Here is a 21169-nt window from a genome sequence, read left to right as displayed (position 1 = left end):
TATACAAAACATGTTTAAAGTCCATTGTTTTTGGTCAATGATCGAGATATGTGGACGTGAATACAATCGAAGATAAACACAACGTTTTAGAAACATTTATATATATGAATCGTAGGTAAGATGACAAAATTATGTATATTAATTTGTTTATAGTAATATATTTCTTATTAATAACTATGAAGATATGGTGATAGAGTTTCAGTAATTATTCCGTGTTAAACTCTATCTTAATTTTTTAATTAATATATATCCACTAATTAAGCGGGACAAAGACATTCATATGAACTTGTTCATGCACGATATCCTTTGATAATCCCTTTAATTGCTACTATATATGGTACTTATAAGTTTTGATTAATTGTATTGTATGTGGTCCAGAGACAAGTAGTGCTTAATCATACCTTCCATAGCTATATATATAATAATAAAAATATATATAGAGAGAGGGACTAAGGTGCGGACGTCATAAATTACAGGCATCTACTTTTGTGTAATATTTCAAATTGAATAAGTCGATTTCTTATGGGGTCCATGAGACATCGGCAAGTTTATATAACTTGCGGACATCCGCATGTGACTATGCGATCATATTTGATGTGTGTGTATATGTATACAAATGTTATAATTAAGAAAAAAATGTTATTACCATAAACATTATACAAACATGTGTACCTACTTTTATGAGTAGTCGACTGGCCAATCTTTACTTGGAAAATATCTTCTTCTTTTTTTCCTCTTGAGTTGAGGGGACCTAGGTTTTGACACGTGATGTTCCCAGTGTGTAGAAATCAATTAGGTCGTAAGTTGTGACATTCATTAATTGCCATTGACGTGTCCTTTTCTCTTTCTTTTCTTTGATCCATTATAATGAGCTATTGACATTGTCTTTGTGTCGTGGTTCATGCATGCATGACTACATTCCAATCCAAAAAAGAAAACTACATCACGTTTCTTTCTTTTCTTTGATCCATTATGATGAGCCATTCACATTTTCTTTGTGTCGTGGACCTCGTGGTTGATGCATGCATGATTTGATGTCTACACTCCAATCCAATCCAAAAGAAAACTATGAAAATAACGTAAGAACATGAAAATCACTCATGAGTTTATAATTTTCCAACGTGGGATTGGTATTCACAATACCAACTTTTCTTATTTCATGAGAACACTTTGGGATCAATTTTTTATTCACCTGGTATTGGTTTTTGCAATGTAAATGCACAACGTCCATCTACGTTCGGAGATGTACGTACTCAATCTCGGATCCGTCCCAAAAGACATATGAGTCCCATTTTTATTTGTGCCTAAAGTAGACTCATTACAATACCAATATCCAACAATATTATAAGATACATATGATCGGTTTTTTTGACATGAATTAAACTGAATCGATGATTATTTCGATTATGGATCGATTCTATTAAAATAATTGATTGATCGAGTCGATGGGTCGATTGATTAGGATTAGTTGAGCAAAAGTGTTTTAAGGTACAAACGTACCAGGAAAGTCTTAGTCATTGACTTGGACTGTGATCAAGCGTAGTGGACTAATTATGGAAATATAATTTAAAAAGGGGAAATTTTAATACTGTAAAATAAAAATATCGAAATAAAAAAAAAAAGTATTTTATATTACTATAAACTCTTCTGCACTGCAGGTTCTCCAGAATTCGCACTCCCACAGAGAATGCTCGAGAAAAAATCGCATCCCGTTCCTTCCTAACATATCTATGTACACCGAGAAACGAACCCTTCTCGGAATGCACAGGCTTCTTGGTTTTTAATCGCTAAACTAACTCTTACTGATTTGCCGGAGCAGAACTGACTCACTGTGACTCGGTTAGTACTTGCGCTATCTCAGTCGTCTCTGTTGTCTTGATTTTGATGCGTTTTAGATGTTCTTGTTTTTGCCATTTAGCTATCTGGGTGTTTTCTGTTTTGTCTGTTTGGCTTGATAGTTGATTTACGGTTTGTTTAAGGCGGTTCCTAGATCCAAACAAATTATTCGAACAGAGTTTCTAGACCAGTTGTGGGGTTTTGTAATATGAAATTTGTTTTTTGTTATGTTTTTCTTATCTGGGTATGTTTGTTTTTTGCCATTGAATTTTGTGGGTGATCGTCATTGTTTGCTTAGATAGTTGGTGGTATTAGGGGAACATGTATATTGCTGTTATTGAGTGAAACTAGAAAGAATGTATTTGTTTGTATTTTTATAACATATATTGATCCTTCCTTTATAATTTGGCAGTGGTTTTTCCCCCAAAAAACATTGCCTTACAAAGTTCAAGGAAAAGTTATAGCATGCAGGGCAGCAAGAAAAGTAGTTTCTTTGTCACCATTAAATTAAGTGTCTCTTGCCGTGTTGACGATAAGTGTGGAAGCTCTGTGATTCATCTAAATATCTAGAATCAGAAAAAAATATGACTGATGGATATGGATGACCGTCACAGCTAATTTTTATAAAAAATATGCAGAAAAATCATGCTTGTATTGCCAAACTTTTTAATTGGTTCAAGTTTGCCTTTTGAATTCGTTTTTTTTTTAATCATATCAGATTATCAGTGAGCAGAATCTGTGCATTTTGAAATGGCTCAAGATACTTCTGGTGCTGAATCACAGCAAAGAAGGACTGGTCTCTTGAAGGATCAAGTCCGGTTGTTTAAGAGAAGGGACTCCGATCGCTATGAGATTGTTCCAATCCAAGATCCTTTGTCATTTGAGAAGGGTTTCTTTATTGTTATCTGTGCATGTCAATTGTTAGCTCAAAAGAATGATGGAATAATATTGGTGGGTTTGGCGGGTCCTTCTGGAGCTGGAAAGACGGTATTTACAGAAAAGATACTTAACTTCATGCCGGGCATTGCTGTCATATCAATGGACAACTACAATGATTCAAGTCGAATTGTCGATGGCAACTTTGATGGTAATTTGGTATTTCTCATTCATTTTCTTCATGGTGAAACTTGATATGCTTGGGGATAAAAGGGTGCTTTTCTGCATTTGACTCTTTCTCTGCTTTGTTCTTTTTCTCAAAAAATATTTGATACCGAATTACTTACTACATCACAATGACTGGCATTCCAGTTTGCAGATTAGAAAGAATGTCCTGCTTTTGAAACAAAAAATCTCTCTTTAAAAGCAAAAGTGTTGCTCTATATTGACTTAATTATAAAGGTTTAACTGGAGACTGATTTTATCATAACCGAATGGTTACATCTCCCATTTCCTTTGTGTGCATTGCTATGCTAGCCCTGAAGATCTTGGCTCTTTTTTTTTTCTTTCCCTAATGCCTTTATTAACAGATCCACGGTTAACGGACTATGACACCCTTCTTCAGAATCTCCATGACTTAAGGACAGGAAAAGAAGTCCAGGTTCCAGTCTATGATTTCAAGTCGAGCTCCCGTACTGGCTACAGGTTGATTATTGATCAATGATATAAATATGAATGTTATTACTATTTTCATAAAATGAACTAAAATAGAGATTCAATCATCGGAGCAATTCCAAAGGAAATTAAATGTGAGAACTAGGGGAAGGATGGTTTTCTTTATTGTGGATTTTTTCTTTGTTTCCTTCATTTTTTTCAGATGGAACTCTTGCAAAATTATTGTGTTAGGACCTGTCGGTATATTTTAAGACATTTAAACGCTAATCTAACCTAACAACACACCATTGATAGGACTCTTCAGGTGCCAAGCTCTCGTATAGTAATAATTGAGGGCATCTATGCCTTGAGCGAAAAGTTGCGACCTTTGCTGGATCTTCGAGTATCTGTTACAGGCGGAGTTCATTTTGATCTTGTCAAACGAGTCCTACGGGACATACAACGTGCTGGCCTAGCACCAGAAGAAATAATTTATCAAATATCCGAAACGGTTTGTTTATGATCTGATTTATGATTAAGATGTATTTGAGTTTATGAATTGCATTATAATATAGCTATGCCTGAAATACATATTTTCTCCACTTATGCAGGTATATCCAATGTACAAGGCCTTCATTGAGCCAGATCTGGAGACAGCTCATATTAAAATTAGAAACAAGTTCAATCCATTCACTGGGTTCCAGAGTCCAATTTACATCTTAAAGGTTAATCACTTAATATCCCCTTTGGTTTTTTTATTTCTTTCTCTTGTCAAATTTTCATGTTTATACTGGTGTTTTCTACTAATTAGTCAGTAAATTTTGGTGGATGTGTCTTTATCTACATAGATATCTGATTATTTCTTTATAGTCAGCAAGAGATGTAAAACCTGATCAAATCAAGGCTCTTTTATCTGAAGAAGGTACAGAAACAACAGAACAGACTTATGACATATATCTTCTGCCACCTGGTGAAGATCCAGAATCTTGTCAATCATATCTGAGGATGCGAAATAAAGATGGAAAATACAGTCTCATGTTTGAGGTTCGTCTCTCTGAATTTCACCCCTATCAAAATTTCTGGTTCAGCGAACTTGAGTAAGCATCTTACTTTGAGGAATAATGAGGTATTAAAAGTAGACGTGCACAAGCTTACCAGTCAACTTGGGTTACAGAGGTCTGTCTTATTTGAGCAGTTAGCGGCTTCTCCATAAAATAACAGATATAATAACATTATGGAGTTCATATAATCAGTTCTGTTTTGTGTGTGTGTATGTAAATGTACTGCACATGATACAATCATATATTCGTATCTTAAATTGATTGACAACATAAGGTGGCATGAATTTGTAGTTGATTATATAGGATCCCTTGTCTTCACTTTGGGAGATGATGTCCGGGTATTCGAAATATACTGCCGAGTCCTTGTGGCGTGATCTGGATGCCCAAATGCTGGATTCGATCGTAATGTTGATAGTATTATCTGATATGACTAGTTGTACTTTTGATTTTCAGGAATGGGTGACAGATAGCCCATTTGTCATATCACCGAGAATCACTTTTGAAGTAAGCGTGCGTCTACTTGGTGGGCTAATGGCATTAGGATATACAATAGCAACGATCCTGAAAAGGAGCAGTCATCTATTCTCCGATGAAAGGGTGTGCGTGAAAATTGATTGGCTTGAGCAACTAAAACGTCAGTATATTCAGGTACTGCTTAATAGTTTCTTCAGATGTATCTACTTTCTATCAGGTTGATACCATGAAAATTTGTACCACTGTAAAACCAGTTCTGAGTTAGTTATTTTATGCTAGCATATGAATCAAAAGGTATTTTACTTGTTTTCTTGCTATTTTCAACATCTAACACGACCAAATGTTTACGTGTGTGATACATGTATATGAAGCCGTTATTTGTTAAAATATATAATGCTTCTAAAGGCTAAAGCCATGATGATAGGTTCTTATGGAAGTTTTTTAACCTGCAAATTTTGCTGATGTCTTATGAGAAGGTGCATGGGAAAGATCGTTCAGTAGTAAAATATATTGCGGAGCAGCTAGGTTTGGAGGGCTCATACATTCCTCGTACCTATATGGAACAGATTCAACTGGAAAAACTTGTAAACGAAGTTATTGTAAGATGACTTCCAACCCTTATTACGCTTCCAACCCTTATTATACATTTATATGTCTATCTACATTGATGGCCCTGATCTTTAATCATTTTGCAGGCATTGCCAGATGATCTGAAGACAAAGCTAAGCCTAGATGAGGATCTGGTATCAAGCCCCAAAGAAGCACTTTTGCGAGCCTCTGCTGAAAGAGCTTCCCTTAGAAATAAGAATCTCAAAAGGTTTGTTTATTGTCCCATCTCCATAGGTGTACCAAGCATTTTTTACTTCTCCTTTCCTTCAACCCACCTCCTCCAGCATGGCATTTTCTCCTCTCTTTTTTTCCCCTTGTTATTCGTTCTTTTTCTTTGCTGCTATTACTTGCAACACTTCTGCTTTACAAGCTGCCTTCCTTTCTAATGATCACTATTGGCATTGAATAGTGGAATGTCTCACTCGTACTCAACGCAAAGGGACAAGAATTTGTCCACGCTTACTGCATTTTCTTCAAACAACCGAAGGTTTGGTGACAGGACCCCAGAAGCTGCAACACTAGCTAATCAGGTATGTACTTGAGATGTCTTTGGTTTGCATTGTTTTTTTTTTAAGTATTTTACAATTTGTTCTTTGCTCTTTGGCCTTCGAATGGTGAAACAACTTAGATTTGTACTGAGCATCTAAGTTTTCACTTTGTAGGGAGTCATCACTCAACTTTCAGAGCAGATGTCCTCGCTGAATGATCGAATGGATGAGTTTACAACCCGTATTGAAGAATTGAGCTCTAAATTAACAAGCAAGAGAGATTCTCCCATCCAACAAAACATGGCTCTCCAAGCTGAAGCCTGCAATGGTTCTGGTCCTACATCTTACTTCATAACTGGTATGGGCAATGGCTCCTTGACAGGATCCAAAATGTCCAATTCCTTATCTTCCTCTCAGTTGGCTAATGATTCGCCTTTAATGGAAGAGGTACAGTAGCTACTCTCTCTATACCTTTTGTTCATTGTCATTGCCTATTCAGCATCCTCAGTGATTAGAGTGATATATATAGTTTCTAGAGTTGCAGGCTTGCAGCTATAAGTCTATAACAGATGAATAATGCAATGTCCACTTTCCAACTACATGTCTTGTTGGTAGCTCCACAATTTTCTGATCTCTTTGCTCTTTCCATCAGATATCTGGAATTGCACGAGGACAACGGCAAGTTACACATCAACTGGACAATCTGAGCAATCTTCTACGCAAGAGTATGGGCGAGAGACCTCGCCAAGGAAGATCAAACCGGAGAAGCATAATTCACGACAGTGATCCTATCAACGTTCCTCTCTTGCTAACGACGCTGGCGATTGGTGGTTTAGGAATTAATTTGTTGAGGGGTTTTCTAAACAGAAATTGACTTCTGCCATAGGTTCATTTTTCAGATTCAATGTCTCTTGATTTTTCCTTTAGCTATTAGGCCGCATCAAATTTTTTGCAGTAAAGTCCTTTTGCGCGGGAAAGACAGTCGGACCAATTGGCCCTTTTGACTGATTAATGTTTATTTGAGGAATAGAATGAAAAATAAGAGCTCCCCAGGTTCTCTGTTTTATGTGAAAGAAGGGTGTTTTTGGAAATTTTGCCATTTTTGGGGCCTTTATAGTCACAAAATATTAATATGAATGTTTTTTTTGCCTTAGTGCACTTGATTGAGATTTGAGAGTTACAATTTTGACTGGTTTTGATCGGATTACGAGTCCAACGATATATGTATTTTTTTTTTGTCTCAAACAAAAATCAAATTCATCGCATGTGAGACATTGAATCATTTAATGATTAATGCTATCATTCTATTACGCTTGAAACTCACTCAAGGGTTTGAAGGTCAAGACCCCTTTTACACATCATAATAGAATTGGGTTTTTAACATATTGCTGAATTTCTTCTCTACTTGCCAGCTTATACTGCTGCTACTTGATAATCGATATCCCAGATTTGCTGTTAGCACTTCATGTAGCGGCAGCTATATTTTCGCCAGAAATCCAAAACCAGCCATGAGCATCAGAAGTAAAACCAGACATGAACATCAAATTTGAAGTTGCTGTCGTCAACGGCTGCTATATTTTCAAAAACCTGCCATCAGCCATGAGCATCGGAAGTAAAACCAGACATGAACATCAAATTTGAAGTTGCTGTCATCAACGGCTGCTATATTTTCGAAAACCAGCCATCAGCCATGAGCATCAGAAGTAAAACCAGACATGAACATCAAAACGGAAGTTGCTGTCGTCATCTAGAGAGAAAGATCCCGAGACTGGGGAAGAGAGCCTTAAGAGTTGCCCAGAAGAGGAGAGATCTGATATGTTCGACTTATCTGGAGCCAATGAAAGGCAGCAACATAAGGCGATCCAAGAGATGCGTGTTCTATAAGGCGAGGAGATGATCGTGTCCTCGACAACCTGGCGGTTGTTCGGTTAAACATAAAAAATCTCAGTGTTACCAAGAAACATCACGAGGTACCTGCATTAGTTCAAAGCGAGAAATATTACATGATTGAAACACAAACAATGAGCCCATGAAAGAAGCAGCACTTACATACCTTTATGAGAAAGAATAGTAAAAAATAAAGCTAATTTCAGCATCAACTGCTTCCCTTTTGTTTTAGAGTTATCTTGTCACCAAGACTCAGAGCAATACCCTGGGTTTTGCTTCTTATCCTGATATACCCATTCAGTTTCCCATCCACCTGTTTATCGATGCTGATATTTACCAAAGCATCCTCGCTGAAGAAGCTCTTGGCGTATAGGTTAGCTGCAAGGAATCCACACTCACCATCTAGGGCGGACCTGAAGTTTAAACCAGCCAACAAGGATGGGAAGAGAAGTTGATCACTTTAAAAATATTAAGACCTGCTTCAAGATTTAATCTGCTTATAGAAGAAAGTTAAGAAGGAAACTGAATTGAAGGCCACAAACAATTTGCATGTTAAGCATGCTTATACAATTGTAATGTGCGCCTACATTATCTATTGTTCATATGGCACACACCAGCTAAAAACCCTGAATCATGTTATTGTTAACATCAGGCCACAATTATTCTCAATCCCCCAACTTGCCTTGATACTTGGTAGTGGCCCTCCTATGGTGCCAACCCCCAGTTTGAAGCCTAAAAAGTACTAAACACATTCTATAAGTGGAATGCAACATTTTTTTAACTAAATCTCTGATACATGGGTCAATATCAGGTGGTTTCTGACGTTTACAAATTAGTTAACTTGAAGATGCATTGATGATAGCTTCAATTAGACTTCATATGACTCACATCCACCATTTCAGTTTAAAATGAAATAAGTCATTAAAGGAGAAAGCAACCAGAAAACATATAAAACTTACGGGGCTGTGAGACACTTCATGTTTGTGGATTCTATAATATGGTCAAGGAATTCTTTCTCATCCTGAATTACAGTGTTACCAGCAACCTGCAACAAAAATCGACAACTAGAAGTCAGAAACCAAGAAGACAACAAATGCAAAATAAAGTTACAATGGTGATTTGAACACAGGGAAGCTTAAAAATGAGAAGCACTCATGTAAAAGGAAAAGAAATGAAGACAAATAAAGTATCAATTGCATGGATGGAATAATGGAAATGGAACAGTAAATCATATAGCATAATTCAAATTGTTGAAAAAATACCTTGTTTTCCCACTCAAACTCTGCCCACATGGTTCTGAAAGCTGCATCACTGCAAACAGCAGGAGAGATGTAATCCATAATATCAATACGGATGTCATTGAGGACAACCACCGTTCGCTCATGCGCATTTGAAGTCTCATAGACAATGTTTCCAAAAATGACTCCAGTCTCAGTTGAGGAGACCTTGATGTTGGCCTTTATTTGCTTGCTTGATTCAGGAGCGAGGGTGTAATTCTGTGGACGCTCAACGAGTTTCAGATCTCCCATTGTTGCTAATTCCAAGCACATATTCTGAAGTGTTTCCTTGGTTGTATTGATAACAGTGACATCTAACACTACGTCATAATGATGCATTGCCACATAAGCTTCAGCATACACGGGGTCACTGAACCCAGTGAGCTGCAGGATGCGGTTAAGCTTATTTGCATCATCCTCATGCTTGATGAACTGTCCAGTTGCTCGCTTTAAATCATCTTGAACCTCATCTTCCAACTCAAGCTGACTCATACCCTGAATAACATAATACAACTTTAGAACACAAATTCAACACTGGCCAAAGAGGAACCACTGCCACCTCAACCATGGTCGAGTGGTTGCCCTTGAACTGTTGGTTCCAAGTTCAAATTTCCCTCCCCACGAAAAGAAAAAAAAAACAAAAAGCAAACGTGCAAATTAATTTGGGCATGCAAGGAAGACTGAATTAAAGGAAGGGAAAGAAAATGCCTAATTATTGAAGGAACGCAAAAACAAGTGAATAAGATGGTAAAGTATCAACGCTCAACAGATAGCAATATTACGATCAATGATCCAGCAAAAGGATCATATGCAGATAAGACCACCCACGGGGGGCAGTTGGGCTGGGTGAAGAAAAATAAATTGAGTCATACAGCATGGTTCTGGAAATAAAGTCCACTTCAATATGAAAGGAACAAAAGTTATTTCTAAAGAAACGGAGTTTCACAATTTTCGTAATCCACATCTGAAAAATTAAATATTTTTATTACCTTCCTGCTCTTTAAATGGTAGAAATCGAAAAGGTCATCCGGTTGAGCAAAAGAAACCTGCACCTTCGCCTTTAATTCCTCAGTTTCTCGTAACTGCTTTTCTGATAGCATCTTTACAAAGCTCTGAAGCAAGACTGCAACCATACTTTCCTAATCTCATCACCAGTGTTGCATAGAAGTCGGATGCACGGGACAATCCTATCATAGGAGTCATTATCAATAGGGTGTGGAAGCACTGGAGATTGACCTAATTGCAGCATGGAGACCATAATCAACAGTGCCTGAGGGGTTGCTTTATTTCCTTCAACTTTTGAAAGCTGCACCTCTTCCAATCTCAGCAAAAGTTTCGTCAAAGTGCACGCCACAACTGCCCCCAGGAAAAAATCACCAGTTAGAAGAAGGGATCTCAAATTCCCAGAAGCCAAAGATCCCTGAACAATTGTAGGAGGGGAGAAAAAACTTTCAGAGGCAGCAGTTTACGTTGCATAGGTCCCATCAGCAAGAATAGCTGGCCTTCTAGAGGAAACAGCCATGGACTTCACAGGCTGAACCTTTTTTGTAGAATCAGTAGCTTCCCCTTCTTCTGACATGGAGTAAAAGGGTAACTCTCCAAGACACTACGTAATAGTTGCTATGCCGCTTTCAACTTCTGAAAGGGACAAGCAATACTCTCCGATGATCCAAAGACCACAAGAGCAAGCCCTGGCAGCTCGAATTTGGTAGAAAGTGTCCAGCAGCCTTGCTATTATGGAAACCCTCAAGTTAGGGTTGGTTTCAATTATCTCTCGGACAAACAAAGCCACATCGACAGCCGAAGCGACATTGCTATCTCCCAAGAAATCCATCAAAAGATGAATGACAGTGCTTGCAACTTCAGGGAACTTAATTGCACAAGAATGAATCGTTTGAATCAACAGCTGCCGATACTCACCATTCTTCTCAAGCTCTCCACTCTGAGTCTTAACCACTTCCTTTTTAAGCATAAGGACCACTTCATTAATGTTCCGAGGAGTTATCAACTCAAGAACAATATTGAGTGCCTTTCTCCTGATGTCAAGATTAGGACTGGAGAGTGCCCTAAGCACATCCATTATCATATCAACCATTATATCTCTATGGGAAGACTTGAGCTCATTCAGCCGATCAAGCACGATAAGCTTCACATTGTTATCACTCTGAGAAAGAAGAAGCTGACAATACGTGTTGGCAGCAGCTCTTATAGCAGTAGGGGCAGATGAGAGAGACAAGTGTACCAGCACATTCATAAGTTACTGCACTTGATGGGGCATTCAATAAAGCAATGATTATTTTAATATACTTCCCCTTCTCTCCCCGATTTGCTCTGCACACTTTCCGAATTAACTCCAACACAACCATTTGAAGCAAGTCACCCCATTCAGCTACCATGCCAACATGAGTCAAGAGGTAATTGATAGCTTGATCCTGGGCACAATTAAAGAGCATGAGAAATGCACTCCTCTAGGCTGATTGACTCTGCTCTGTCGAAAGAACTTTCTCAACCATTTCAGGCGCATCTACCAAAATCTGTTCCCCTTGAGGAAGCTTATATATAGACATCACAGCTAATATAGCATTCCTTCTGATATACGGATGTCGATGCTCCAAGTTTTGCAAAACCGAAGGGATTAACGGTTCAATTATTTCTGTCTCATTCAAGCGGCAAAGAAACCTCAATGTCACCCCTCGAATATATTCATTTGGATGCTGTAAATTGTTCCTCAAATTTTGGCATATCAGGATCATTTCAGGTAAGACTCTCCCCTTGGAGTCAGTTTTCTCAATGATCTCCAAGTAATTGTGCAAAAGCTTTTGGACAGTGTGGATCATCAGAAGGTAAAACATACCTAAGTATCGTGATGAAAAGCTGAGGTAGTGTTTCCCCATTGATTAACAACATAATTGCCTTTTTCATTGCGTCTATCTTGGCAGGCACATCATTGCCTTCAAGAGCTTCCTTGATTTCATTCGAAATAGCTGGTGTTCCTTTGTCAAAGTGAATGAGAAGTGGACAAGATTTCTCCATTATTGCTGGTTTGCTGGTGTTACAGGCGACTTATATCAATTCAAGTCAATGACCCAATAACAACTAGTAATTTAAGATAATCATACCACAAGAAGTACAACTTGCAAATAAAAGTGAAAAGAAAATACAGAATTCAAACGGAAATAAGCAAGCAAAACAACATAATCCTTTTGATATATCCTGCTTAAAAGTCGGAAGAATCAGAACTATTACCTTGCAACTTCTGAATATAACATACACCTCACAAGTCAATATTTATAACATATCATACACGCATCAACTTTGTTTGGCATATGAGAAAAGAAGAAAAACAGATCAGGCTTTACAAATAGTGTGGTGAATTTACATCGTAACTGTCCCTGCATCCTCACCATCTCTCTACCCCGTGCTAAACATCAAGGGTCTTACTGTTCAAAAAGTTATCATACCATCACTTCCTGTCATTTTTTGCTATAAGAATCACAGTCGTAAGAAACAACAATTATAAATTAGGCATGCATAACTGATCCCATTAGGAAATCAGAATGACCAATTAACCTGGCGAGCTAGGGTACCACATTAACATTGCCTACTCTAAGTAAGAAAGAAAGAATTGAAATGTTTGCAAGACAATGCACGTCCAATTCTACACTCCTAACAAAATAAGATAAACCATTCAACCGAACAACGAAAGCATCCCAACTTCGTATCCTCTTATTACTATACAGCCCATTATGGATCTGCACAGTCACTAGTAAAATGAAATCTAAGAACCGAAAACACAGACACATTAAGGATCTGCACAATCACTAGCAAAATTTAGGAACTGAAAACACTGCTAACAATTATATTCTTTCCTCGCGATAGATTTAAATTCTCCCAACTCATATCAGGAAATCAAAACTGAAAACTCTACCACATACAGCTTCTCAACCAATCCAAACTACATATGTAAGTTTCTTTAAAAATGTTATGTTAGTGGCATCATAGTTTACATACGAGTCGCACCAAATACCGATCCCTACAATTTTAATGTACATAATAATCCAGAACGGCGGTTGCAGATCAGAGATACAGACAAGTGTATCGGAATTGTCCGATACATGAATGGCGCGCAGTTCTAACAAAACTGCTCGCCTTTTCCCTCAAAAGTTAAAATACCGCCGAAAAATTTGAAAAGAAAGAGACTTCTCCGACCTGTGAATATATGCCCCAAAATCCGTGAAGCACAGAGAAAGAGTAGAGGCGTCTATGGAGAAAGCGAAGAAGAAGTAGACCGGAGGTCTGATCTTCGATACTGAGAGCCTGGTAGTTAGATTTGGAGAAGGTGATATGAAGACATGGTTCTCATTTGAAGTGGGTCAGCCATCACATGTCTGAAGCCCATATATTAAAAAGCCCATATGAAAAGTCCCATTTGATAAAAGCCCATACTCATTTGAATTGAAAAATAAAAGCCCATACTCATTTGAATTGGGACTTTGGGACACGACGCTCACGAGTTGGGTCTCCTCTCCAAGAAAGGAGAAAGCTAACAAGGAGGAGGAGGATAACATAGAGGGAGTCCAATCAATGCTTCATCGTAAGGCTTTATCACGGTGTTAATGGTATTACTACGTTTTCAGTTCTTGTTTTTTCGTTATCTTTCGTTCGTCTTGATCGCCATTCCCAAGCCTTCGAAGTTCATTAGATAAGTGAATCAAGGTTATGTTTTTGATGCTTGATTCCCTTGCTTTGCTTCAGTAATTTTTTGCAATTGGGTTAGTCCTGTATACAATCTGTGAGCTATTTGAACAAAATATAAAAAAAGTTTGATTGAGAAAGATAAGTTCTTGAAAGCAGCATATCATATAGCTCCTGAAAAATTGCGGATTTTACATGAAAGGGTCTTCCTATGAAACTGAGATCAATGTCTTCGACAATCCTGTAAATGCCACTTTCATGGTGTGATTTTCCTCGAAGAGATATTTTGGTGTATTGATATTTAGGTTGTTGAAATAATGAATATAATAAGAGATGAAACTTTAGTTGGCCTCCATTCTCTGTAGCTCAGTGGAAGAGTGGTCGGTTGTTACAGTGTGGGAATGTCTTTTGTGGGACAAACATTTCAGTTTTATGTGGGGATTGGGAAAACCCTATTTAGGTTTAGTTAATTCTGATAATGACTTAATTTTTTTTAGATGAATTACACTTATGCGCATTTTTTTTTTGTTTTGAAAACACACTTAAGTCTTTGTCTTGAAATTTTTGGGTTGACTTTGATTTGTAGTCGGGCAATTCGAATCTTCATTATCGTCAGAAAAGGATGCGTGCTTCTTGTCCGTCAGCTTCAGATATAATCAGTGACCTACCTGGAAATATTATAGATAACATCTTGACTTGCTTGCCAATTCGAGATGCTGTTAGGACTAGTATTTTGTCCAGGAAATGGAGATTTAAGTGGCTAGATCTTTCGCAACTTGTGTTGACAACACCTTCAGCAAAAGATCACCTGGAAAGCCATCCCTCTCGGAAAGTGAAATCGCTTTAAGGATTTATCAAGTCCTCTTACTTCATCGCGGGTCTATAAATAAATTTGTTCTGTCAATTCCGGAGCTGGACGGCTGTCATCAGATAAATCACATGATAAATTTTCTGACTACAAAGAATATTTAGGATTTAACTCTTTGGGTTGCAAATTTCAATTTTCATGACTATTATGAATTGCCTTCAACACTGTTTACATGTATGCAGTTGAGGCATTTAAATCTATCTTATTGTGTATTCAAACCTCCACATGCATTCGAGGGGCTTAGCAACCTCATTAGTCTTGAACTCGATGACGTCTATATAATTGATGCAAATGCTTTTAATAATTTCATCTCAAAATGCCCTCAACTTCAACAACTAAAGCTGGATAATGCATCTGACATTGGTCATCTTGAGATTGATGTTTTCCCAATCTCACGGTCTTTTGCTTCTCTGGCACTTTCAAACCTATTTCTTTCAAGAATGCCCCCCTTCTTGTGACTGTTAGGATCGAATCTGTTTATAACGGGAATGTTGAAAGTGTAAGAAGAGGAGAAATTCTAATGCAGTTGAGCGGAAATTCTAATGCAGTTGAGGTTTTGGGTTGTCTACCTGCTATAAAAAGGCTTGTTATTTGCTGCAGCTTTATTAAGGTAAGCTAACTTCTTCACTCTCTTTTTTTTAATATGGTTTGCAAAACATGAATCTTATCTTGTTTTTCTGCCATTTGGTCGAAGTACTTGTCTGTAGGCAACATACCATTGAGGCTGCCGACTACTCTTAACCGCCTGAAATCTCTTGAGCTGCCTGCAATATATTTCAATTGCATTGATGACGTCCGGTTTGCTCTTTGCTTGATTAAAAGCTCTCCTAATCTAAAGAAGCTTAAAATTGAGGTCAGGTATTGGCGTATTGCTTCAAGTAACTGTTTATATGATGTATGCCTTGGAAGGTTAAGTTGATGTTGTACTTATAATACTCTATGCAGCTTTTCCAAACCATGGATGATAATATTGATCCCATACTCCAACTTTTGGAAGCTTAATTCTGCCGTGGTGACTATACCTTTAATCGGCTTCAAGAAGTAAGGATGGAATGCTTCAGCAGTGCAATTACTGAATTGAAGTTTCTCGAACTCTTATTAGCCAAATCGTTGACGCTTGAAAAGATATACATTACACCTCCTTTTGGGACTGAACCTCGCAAATCGTTGAAGATTTTGAAGGAGGCAACTCAACTCGAACGAGCTTCGCGGAGAGCAGAGATTATGTACTTGGAATTCTGACGACCTTGATGATTCTGATGATCTTGATGAAGCCAGACGTAGTGTTTCCGAAGAGTAAAAGGCTAAAAGCTATCCTTTTCGCCACATTTTTTCAACTCGTTGCTAAGACATTTTTACTATTTCAATGTAAGCGAATTTGCTGGCTTTTTTTTTTGTTTGTTGCTATTTCCTAATATAGAGAGATCATTTATCTGGGTCTTTTCTTTTCGATACCCAGCGGTCTTTTCCTTACACCACATATAACTTTAGGACATGCTTGCCAAAGGGTTTGTGCTGGTTAAGTAGAGGAGGGTTTGGAAGGATCCCTCTCCTGCCAAGAATAACCTTATAGTAATTCTTTGTGAACCTTCTTTTGCCAACAAATGAGCTGAATCTGCTGTCCTTCATGCATTTTCTTTCAGCCTCTTAACTTGCCGGTCAAACCGGTTGAACTGTCTTTTTTTATGTTGGCCGCGTCGGTTCTGTTGTTGGTCCTTTAATACTTTTGGCCTACACCGACCTGCAAGACCTGTGGGTCGACCACGGATCTAGTGGGTTGAAGATGAAACGTTGACAGAGCGGGGTTAAAGTACATACATGAAACATTGAGAGGAGGATTGTCTGAGATTGTGCTTGAAGGCGATTCCGAGGTGGTTGTGCAGCAATTTGGAAACCTAGGTTAGTTCAAAATTTGAAAATAATTGATTTATCTATCTCGAGAATTGAAGTGGGCCTATAACACTTATGGAACTGAAGTGTGAACAAGATCTATAGCAATGAGCCACTTCAACCAATGGACTGGTAGCAATCCCATCCATGTCAAGCATTTTTCGGGCAGGTTTTAGGAACCAAGTACAAGCTCAATATAGGAAGGAAGCCTACATAATGGGCTGAATTCAGGAAAATTAAGCCAAAAAAGGCATGAGTCAAAAGGAATACCCAACACAAGCAATGACATATGTTGGATGAAATGGAGGTAGTTATGAACTGGGTCCGCTGGCAGGAAGTGATTAATTCCACCCTCCTGGCTCCAGTAGAGTATTTTTGCTGTCATGGTAAGTTTCCCAGATTACTACTAGTATTCTTGTTATTCAGTTGACTTGTTGGATTGAATTTGTTAAGAATATATGTACTTGTGATTTTGTTTCAGACTTTCAGTATTCTTACTTACTTGCAGACTTGCACTCTCTGGGTTTCATGCTTGTGGTGGAGTGTTACATTGAAAGCACGGAGCTAGACTTTACTTATAATAAATCACTCGGCTGGCAGCTGGTTTATTACCAGACCGATGTAGGATTTTTAGTCTTGACATGTTGAATGACAATTTTTGTAAGAATTTGTGGACCGGGGGTGAATCCACGTTACGTGGGCATAACACATGTGAGTTTACTTGGCAATGGAAGAAAGTCCATCTTTACTCAAAGCTTAAGCCAATGAGTTGAACCTCCTTCATGCCTTATAAGCCACACACTTTCTTTCAATTTTTTCAATGTGGGACTTTGTGTGGGTTCCAACATTCGGATTGTCTCCTGAAAAGCCTTTTGGTAATTTTAGGATTAGCTACTATTGTAGTTTGTTTTTTTTTTTTTTTAAATTACAATTAGTAGTTGGTTTTAAGTCACTGGATTTGTGTCATAAAGATGGTAGATGGTGTATCAGTTTCTATAAATAGAAGACGACGTCTGTTCATTGCAATAAATACTAACTAGACTAGTCAAGCATATTTGCTTCAGAGACTCCTATACATAATATTGTGGTAAGTGTAGGTGCAGTTATAGCACCAGTCTGGACAAGTATGAATGTTGATGCAGGAGTACTGTTTTCTTCCATTTCTCTACTCTTCTTCTTTTTGTGTTTTTCCCACTCTCATTGTGAAGCACAGCATGTCTTGAAGAACTACAATGAGATAGAGCTTCCTGGAGTGGTTGGTCCTGAAAGCATAGCCTTTGATTGCAAGGGCAAAGGTCCTTATGTTGGTGTCTCAGATGGTAGAATCCTCAAATGGCAAGGACCACAACTTGGTTGGACTGAGTTTTCTATTCCCTCTGCTGATAGGTAACTACTCTTTAAACAATGATAACATATACATTAATTATCTTCCACTTTGATCGCATGCATACATGAAACAGTGAGGGAGGGTATGAATGTCCGTATATGTCCCCCAGTGCACAATTGGGTACTCACTTTCCCACCTTCACGGGGTCATGGGTTTGAATGGGAGAGGCGGGATATTTTCCTGGAATAAAACAGTGAGGAAGGGTATGAAAGTAGACGGATTAAAAGATGGCATCCGCAGTGAAATTACTTGCACTTGGCTTAAAAAGTTTCTGAATTATAATAGCACACATTTCAAAAGTAACTATAATGTCAAATGAAACAAATATGATGTCTCTACAGTTATGATGTGGCATGATCTGAATCAGGCAAAAACATCAGCTGCCAACTGCAAGGGATCTCAATTCTTTGGACAGATCTATTATGATGTTCTTTTCTTTTATGTATTTTGATTATGATTCAAATAAGAAAACAGGTAAATAATGCTTCTGGTGAATTTGGTCTAGGCTTATATAGATTTTGTTGAGAATTGTATCCATATTGGTTAGGTGTAAGGCAATGATGTGGTTTATAAGTAAAGATCAAATCCTTTTCAACTAAGAGGACCCTTTTACGGATAAAACCGTGTGGGACCTTAGGCCCAAAGCGGATAATACCAGGTTTATACTCTCACGAATATCCGATTTATAACATATTTGATTTACATATCTAAAACCACATGTAAAGTAATTAGCGTTTTCTGCATGTAAAAGACTTGTCTTTGCTTTCAACGAATGCATGCAAAATCAACTGTTTATTGTAGGGGGAGAGAGCTGTGTGATGGAGCAACCGATCCCAAGTTGGAACAAACATGTGGGAGGCCACTGGGTCTGAAATTCAACACTGCAACTTGTGATCTCTTCATTGCAGATGCGACCTTCGGGCTTTTAAAGGTAGGACCAGAAGGTGGGGTGGCAACCCAACTTGCCAATTCAGCTGAAGGTGTTCCCTTCCAGTTCACAAATGGTCTTGACATTAACAGCAATACTGGAGAGGTCTTTTTTACTGTCAGTAGCATGATCTTCCAAAGAAGGTGAACCAAAATGCTAGCCTTGGTTATATCTTCTCGTACTTTGCGTATATATTATATATACACACACACACGCACAATGTCAGTGATTGATATTGAAGTTTCAACCAGTCCGCTAATGCATTCATGTTGCAAACGACAACATGAATATAAACTCCCAATTCATAATATCTGAACTGTCCGATATTCCTTATTTCCTTTAAAGCCCATATGTGAGTAGTCCTTGTTTATTGTTTTTATTTTATTTTCTTATTATATTCTCCTTGAATCATATCAATTATTTTCTATAATGGATTAACTTTGAAGAGGGTATGTTTGTAGCAATCGATTTGAGTGGGCGGGACCACAAGTCTCTGCAATGTCAAGTTTGATGGTGCTGAGTGAGCTACAGAGTGACAAAGGGACCCAGTGCTCTAAATCCCAACCTAGTAGATATATCCCAACCTAGTAGATATGTTTTCTGGGCCAAACAGCCAAGGAGAACAAAACCGTGTTACGGACTAGTATGGACTGGCCCAAGGAGGGGCGGGGTCTTACAACGTTTGTCTCCCTCAATTGCCTACACCCAATTAATAATGTCAACTGCTCCTAAGCAGTTATGATTAGGTACACCTCATTTGAATATTTCAAACACATGCATGTTGCTAATTAATTTCTTCTCTTTCATGCAGACAATATGCATTGGCATTCATTAGCAGGGACAAAACAGGGAGGCTGTTGAAATATGATCCTCATACCAACAGTGTCACAGTCCTCTACAGAAACTTAGCCGTACCAAACGGGATTGCTCTCAGCAAGGACAATTCATTTCTTCTGGTTGCAGAATCAAACACACTGAGGATTCTGAAATTTTCTCTTACTGACTCAACAGGTGTTGGAACCCCAGAAATTTTTGTTCAGCTCAAAAGAGCTCCTGATAACGTAAAGAGGAACGCTAACGGAGAGTTCTGGGTGGCACTTGTTTCCGGGAGAGATGAGATTCGGAGACAAAATGTTAAAAGAATTTCACAGGATGTAAGTGCGACAGTGAATATGCCCTGGTCCTTTGAAGATCCTGTGGGAGTGAAAATCAGTGAAGAAGGAACAGTAATTGGTTTTTTGTCTGGTAATGGGGGTAAAGAACTTGATTCCATTAGTGAAGTTGAAGAAGTTAACGGGGTCTTGTGGATTGGGTCTGCAGTGAAACCCTATGTTGCTCAAATGCTTGTCTAGCATTTCAAATTCAATAATGTTCAATAATGGTTTCCAATGTATAGTTTACAAACTCAAGCAAATATGTGAGATTTATTATGGGCTAAATATAATTTTTTCGTCTCTCAAAAAGTTCCAGCGTTTCAAGTTCGGTTGATTATTGGTGTTTACTAGCTTTAAGGAGTTTCACCCAGGTCCGAGGGACTATTGCTTTAGACAAGAGTTATCTATAGTTCTTCACTACACCATTGACACTCTGTCCATTTGCACACATGACAGGAATTTATGGGAATGCTTTTTATTAAAAGACTTTCTGCGACCGGTGAGAACCCAGAGAATAAACTCCTAAGAGCTGCGGCTTCTAATGCGCACAGTCTTATCTCATCTTATCAGCTGCATAGCTTCCTACTAGCTACTAGAGGAAGGGAATTACGAGCTAATAGGAAAGAAGAGAGCTACTAGCTACTAGAAAGAATAGAAAGGGGATAGTATTGCCTGAGATTGAGCTCTTCCTCTAGTCGCTCCAATCCTCGCATTTCTCCTCCAATTTGAGTTTCATTCAGCTGAGCTGAGCAAGCCTTCTTTATGTTTCGTAATTTCATGATCCAATTTATGTTTATGACGTGGCAGAAGAAAAATAATAATCAAAATTTGTAATGGCAAACTTGTAAATAAGGCTGTGAGGGAGTGGTAATTACGTGGAAAACTGGGGGCAGAATGGTCTTTAACATGGTCAAAATAAAAAGTCAAAAGGCCATCCTCTCAGTTACTTATTCTTTTCTACTAAACCCTGCCAGCGCCAGCACAGCTCCGCACCATTACACTGTCTAACCATCATTTTCGACAATCCACCTACCAAACTGAAGCCCACGACCTCCACAAACTTTTCCGACCACCCACAGCTTCAG

The 21169-nt window shown here is 38.2% G+C and overlaps 3 protein-coding genes and 1 pseudogene across 5 annotated transcripts; 3 read left to right on the top strand and 1 right to left on the bottom strand.

Annotated features, from left to right (window-relative positions):
* The first annotated feature begins 1654 nt into the window (after positions 1-1654).
* Positions 1655-7089, top strand: LOC119991169 (inorganic pyrophosphatase TTM2-like). 2 transcript variants are annotated; one of them, XM_038837413.1, is made up of 12 exons: positions 1655-1839; positions 2555-2923; positions 3303-3417; positions 3682-3877; positions 3978-4091; positions 4237-4410; positions 4881-5075; positions 5378-5485; positions 5597-5718; positions 5920-6040; positions 6173-6445; positions 6651-7089. In XM_038837413.1, the coding sequence occupies exons 2-12, from the start codon at positions 2587-2589 to the stop codon at positions 6870-6872; spliced, it is 1977 nt and encodes a 658-aa protein (XP_038693341.1). In that variant the 5' UTR covers positions 1655-1839; positions 2555-2586; the 3' UTR covers positions 6873-7089. The 2 variants fall into 2 exon arrangements, with proteins under 2 accessions (XP_038693341.1, XP_038693340.1); XM_038837412.1 differs by having other exon boundaries at positions 1656-1839; positions 5378-5500.
* Positions 7090-7254: 165 nt separating this feature from the next.
* LOC119991168 lies at positions 7255-13507 on the bottom strand (annotated as a pseudogene).
* A 129-nt stretch (positions 13508-13636) lies between these two features.
* LOC119991577 (F-box/FBD/LRR-repeat protein At5g44980-like) lies at positions 13637-16118 on the top strand. The gene is made up of 6 exons (XM_038837916.1): positions 13637-13781; positions 14444-14701; positions 14908-14997; positions 15105-15335; positions 15420-15578; positions 15671-16118. The coding sequence occupies exons 1-6, from the start codon at positions 13779-13781 to the stop codon at positions 15725-15727; spliced, it is 798 nt and encodes a 265-aa protein (XP_038693844.1). The 5' UTR covers positions 13637-13778; the 3' UTR covers positions 15728-16118.
* A 135-nt stretch (positions 16119-16253) lies between these two features.
* LOC119991171 (protein STRICTOSIDINE SYNTHASE-LIKE 10-like) lies at positions 16254-20386 on the top strand. 2 transcript variants are annotated; one of them, XM_038837415.1, is made up of 4 exons: positions 16254-17001; positions 17124-18001; positions 18804-19073; positions 19742-20386. In XM_038837415.1, the coding sequence occupies exons 2-4, from the start codon at positions 17742-17744 to the stop codon at positions 20280-20282; spliced, it is 1071 nt and encodes a 356-aa protein (XP_038693343.1). In that variant the 5' UTR covers positions 16254-17001; positions 17124-17741; the 3' UTR covers positions 20283-20386. The 2 variants fall into 2 exon arrangements, with proteins under 2 accessions (XP_038693343.1, XP_038693344.1); XM_038837416.1 differs by having other exon boundaries at positions 16254-18001.
* Positions 20387-21169: the final 783 nt, after the last annotated feature.

This window comes from Tripterygium wilfordii, chromosome 22, assembly GCF_013401445.1.
Source record: "Tripterygium wilfordii isolate XIE 37 chromosome 22, ASM1340144v1, whole genome shotgun sequence".
NCBI lineage: Eukaryota > Viridiplantae > Streptophyta > Magnoliopsida > Celastrales > Celastraceae > Tripterygium > Tripterygium wilfordii.
Note: the sequence above shows the minus strand (reverse complement) of the source record. Positions and strands in the feature narration are given on the sequence as shown.

Excerpts from the sequence above, each read along its gene's own strand:
- LOC119991169 (XM_038837412.1), top strand. The coding sequence starts at position 2,587 with ATGGCTCAAGATACTTCTGGTGCTGAATCACAGCAAAGAAGGACTGGT. Across the intron at positions 3,878-3,977 it reads TTTATCAAATATCCGAAACG|GTATATCCAATGTACAAGGC; the intron begins GTTTGTTTATGA and ends CCACTTATGCAG. Across the intron at positions 6,446-6,650 it reads ATTCGCCTTTAATGGAAGAG|ATATCTGGAATTGCACGAGG; the intron begins GTACAGTAGCTA and ends TCTTTCCATCAG.
- LOC119991577 (XM_038837916.1), top strand. Across the intron at positions 14,998-15,104 it reads TTAGTCTTGAACTCGATGAC|TGTTTTCCCAATCTCACGGT; the intron begins GTCTATATAATT and ends TCTTGAGATTGA. Across the intron at positions 15,579-15,670 it reads TAAAGAAGCTTAAAATTGAG|CTTTTCCAAACCATGGATGA; the intron begins GTCAGGTATTGG and ends TACTCTATGCAG.
- LOC119991171 (XM_038837415.1), top strand. The coding sequence starts at position 17,742 with ATGAATGTTGATGCAGGAGTACTGTTTTCTTCCATTTCTCTACTCTTC. Across the intron at positions 18,002-18,803 it reads TCTATTCCCTCTGCTGATAG|GGGGAGAGAGCTGTGTGATG; the intron begins GTAACTACTCTT and ends TGTTTATTGTAG. Across the intron at positions 19,074-19,741 it reads AGCATGATCTTCCAAAGAAG|ACAATATGCATTGGCATTCA; the intron begins GTGAACCAAAAT and ends TCTTTCATGCAG.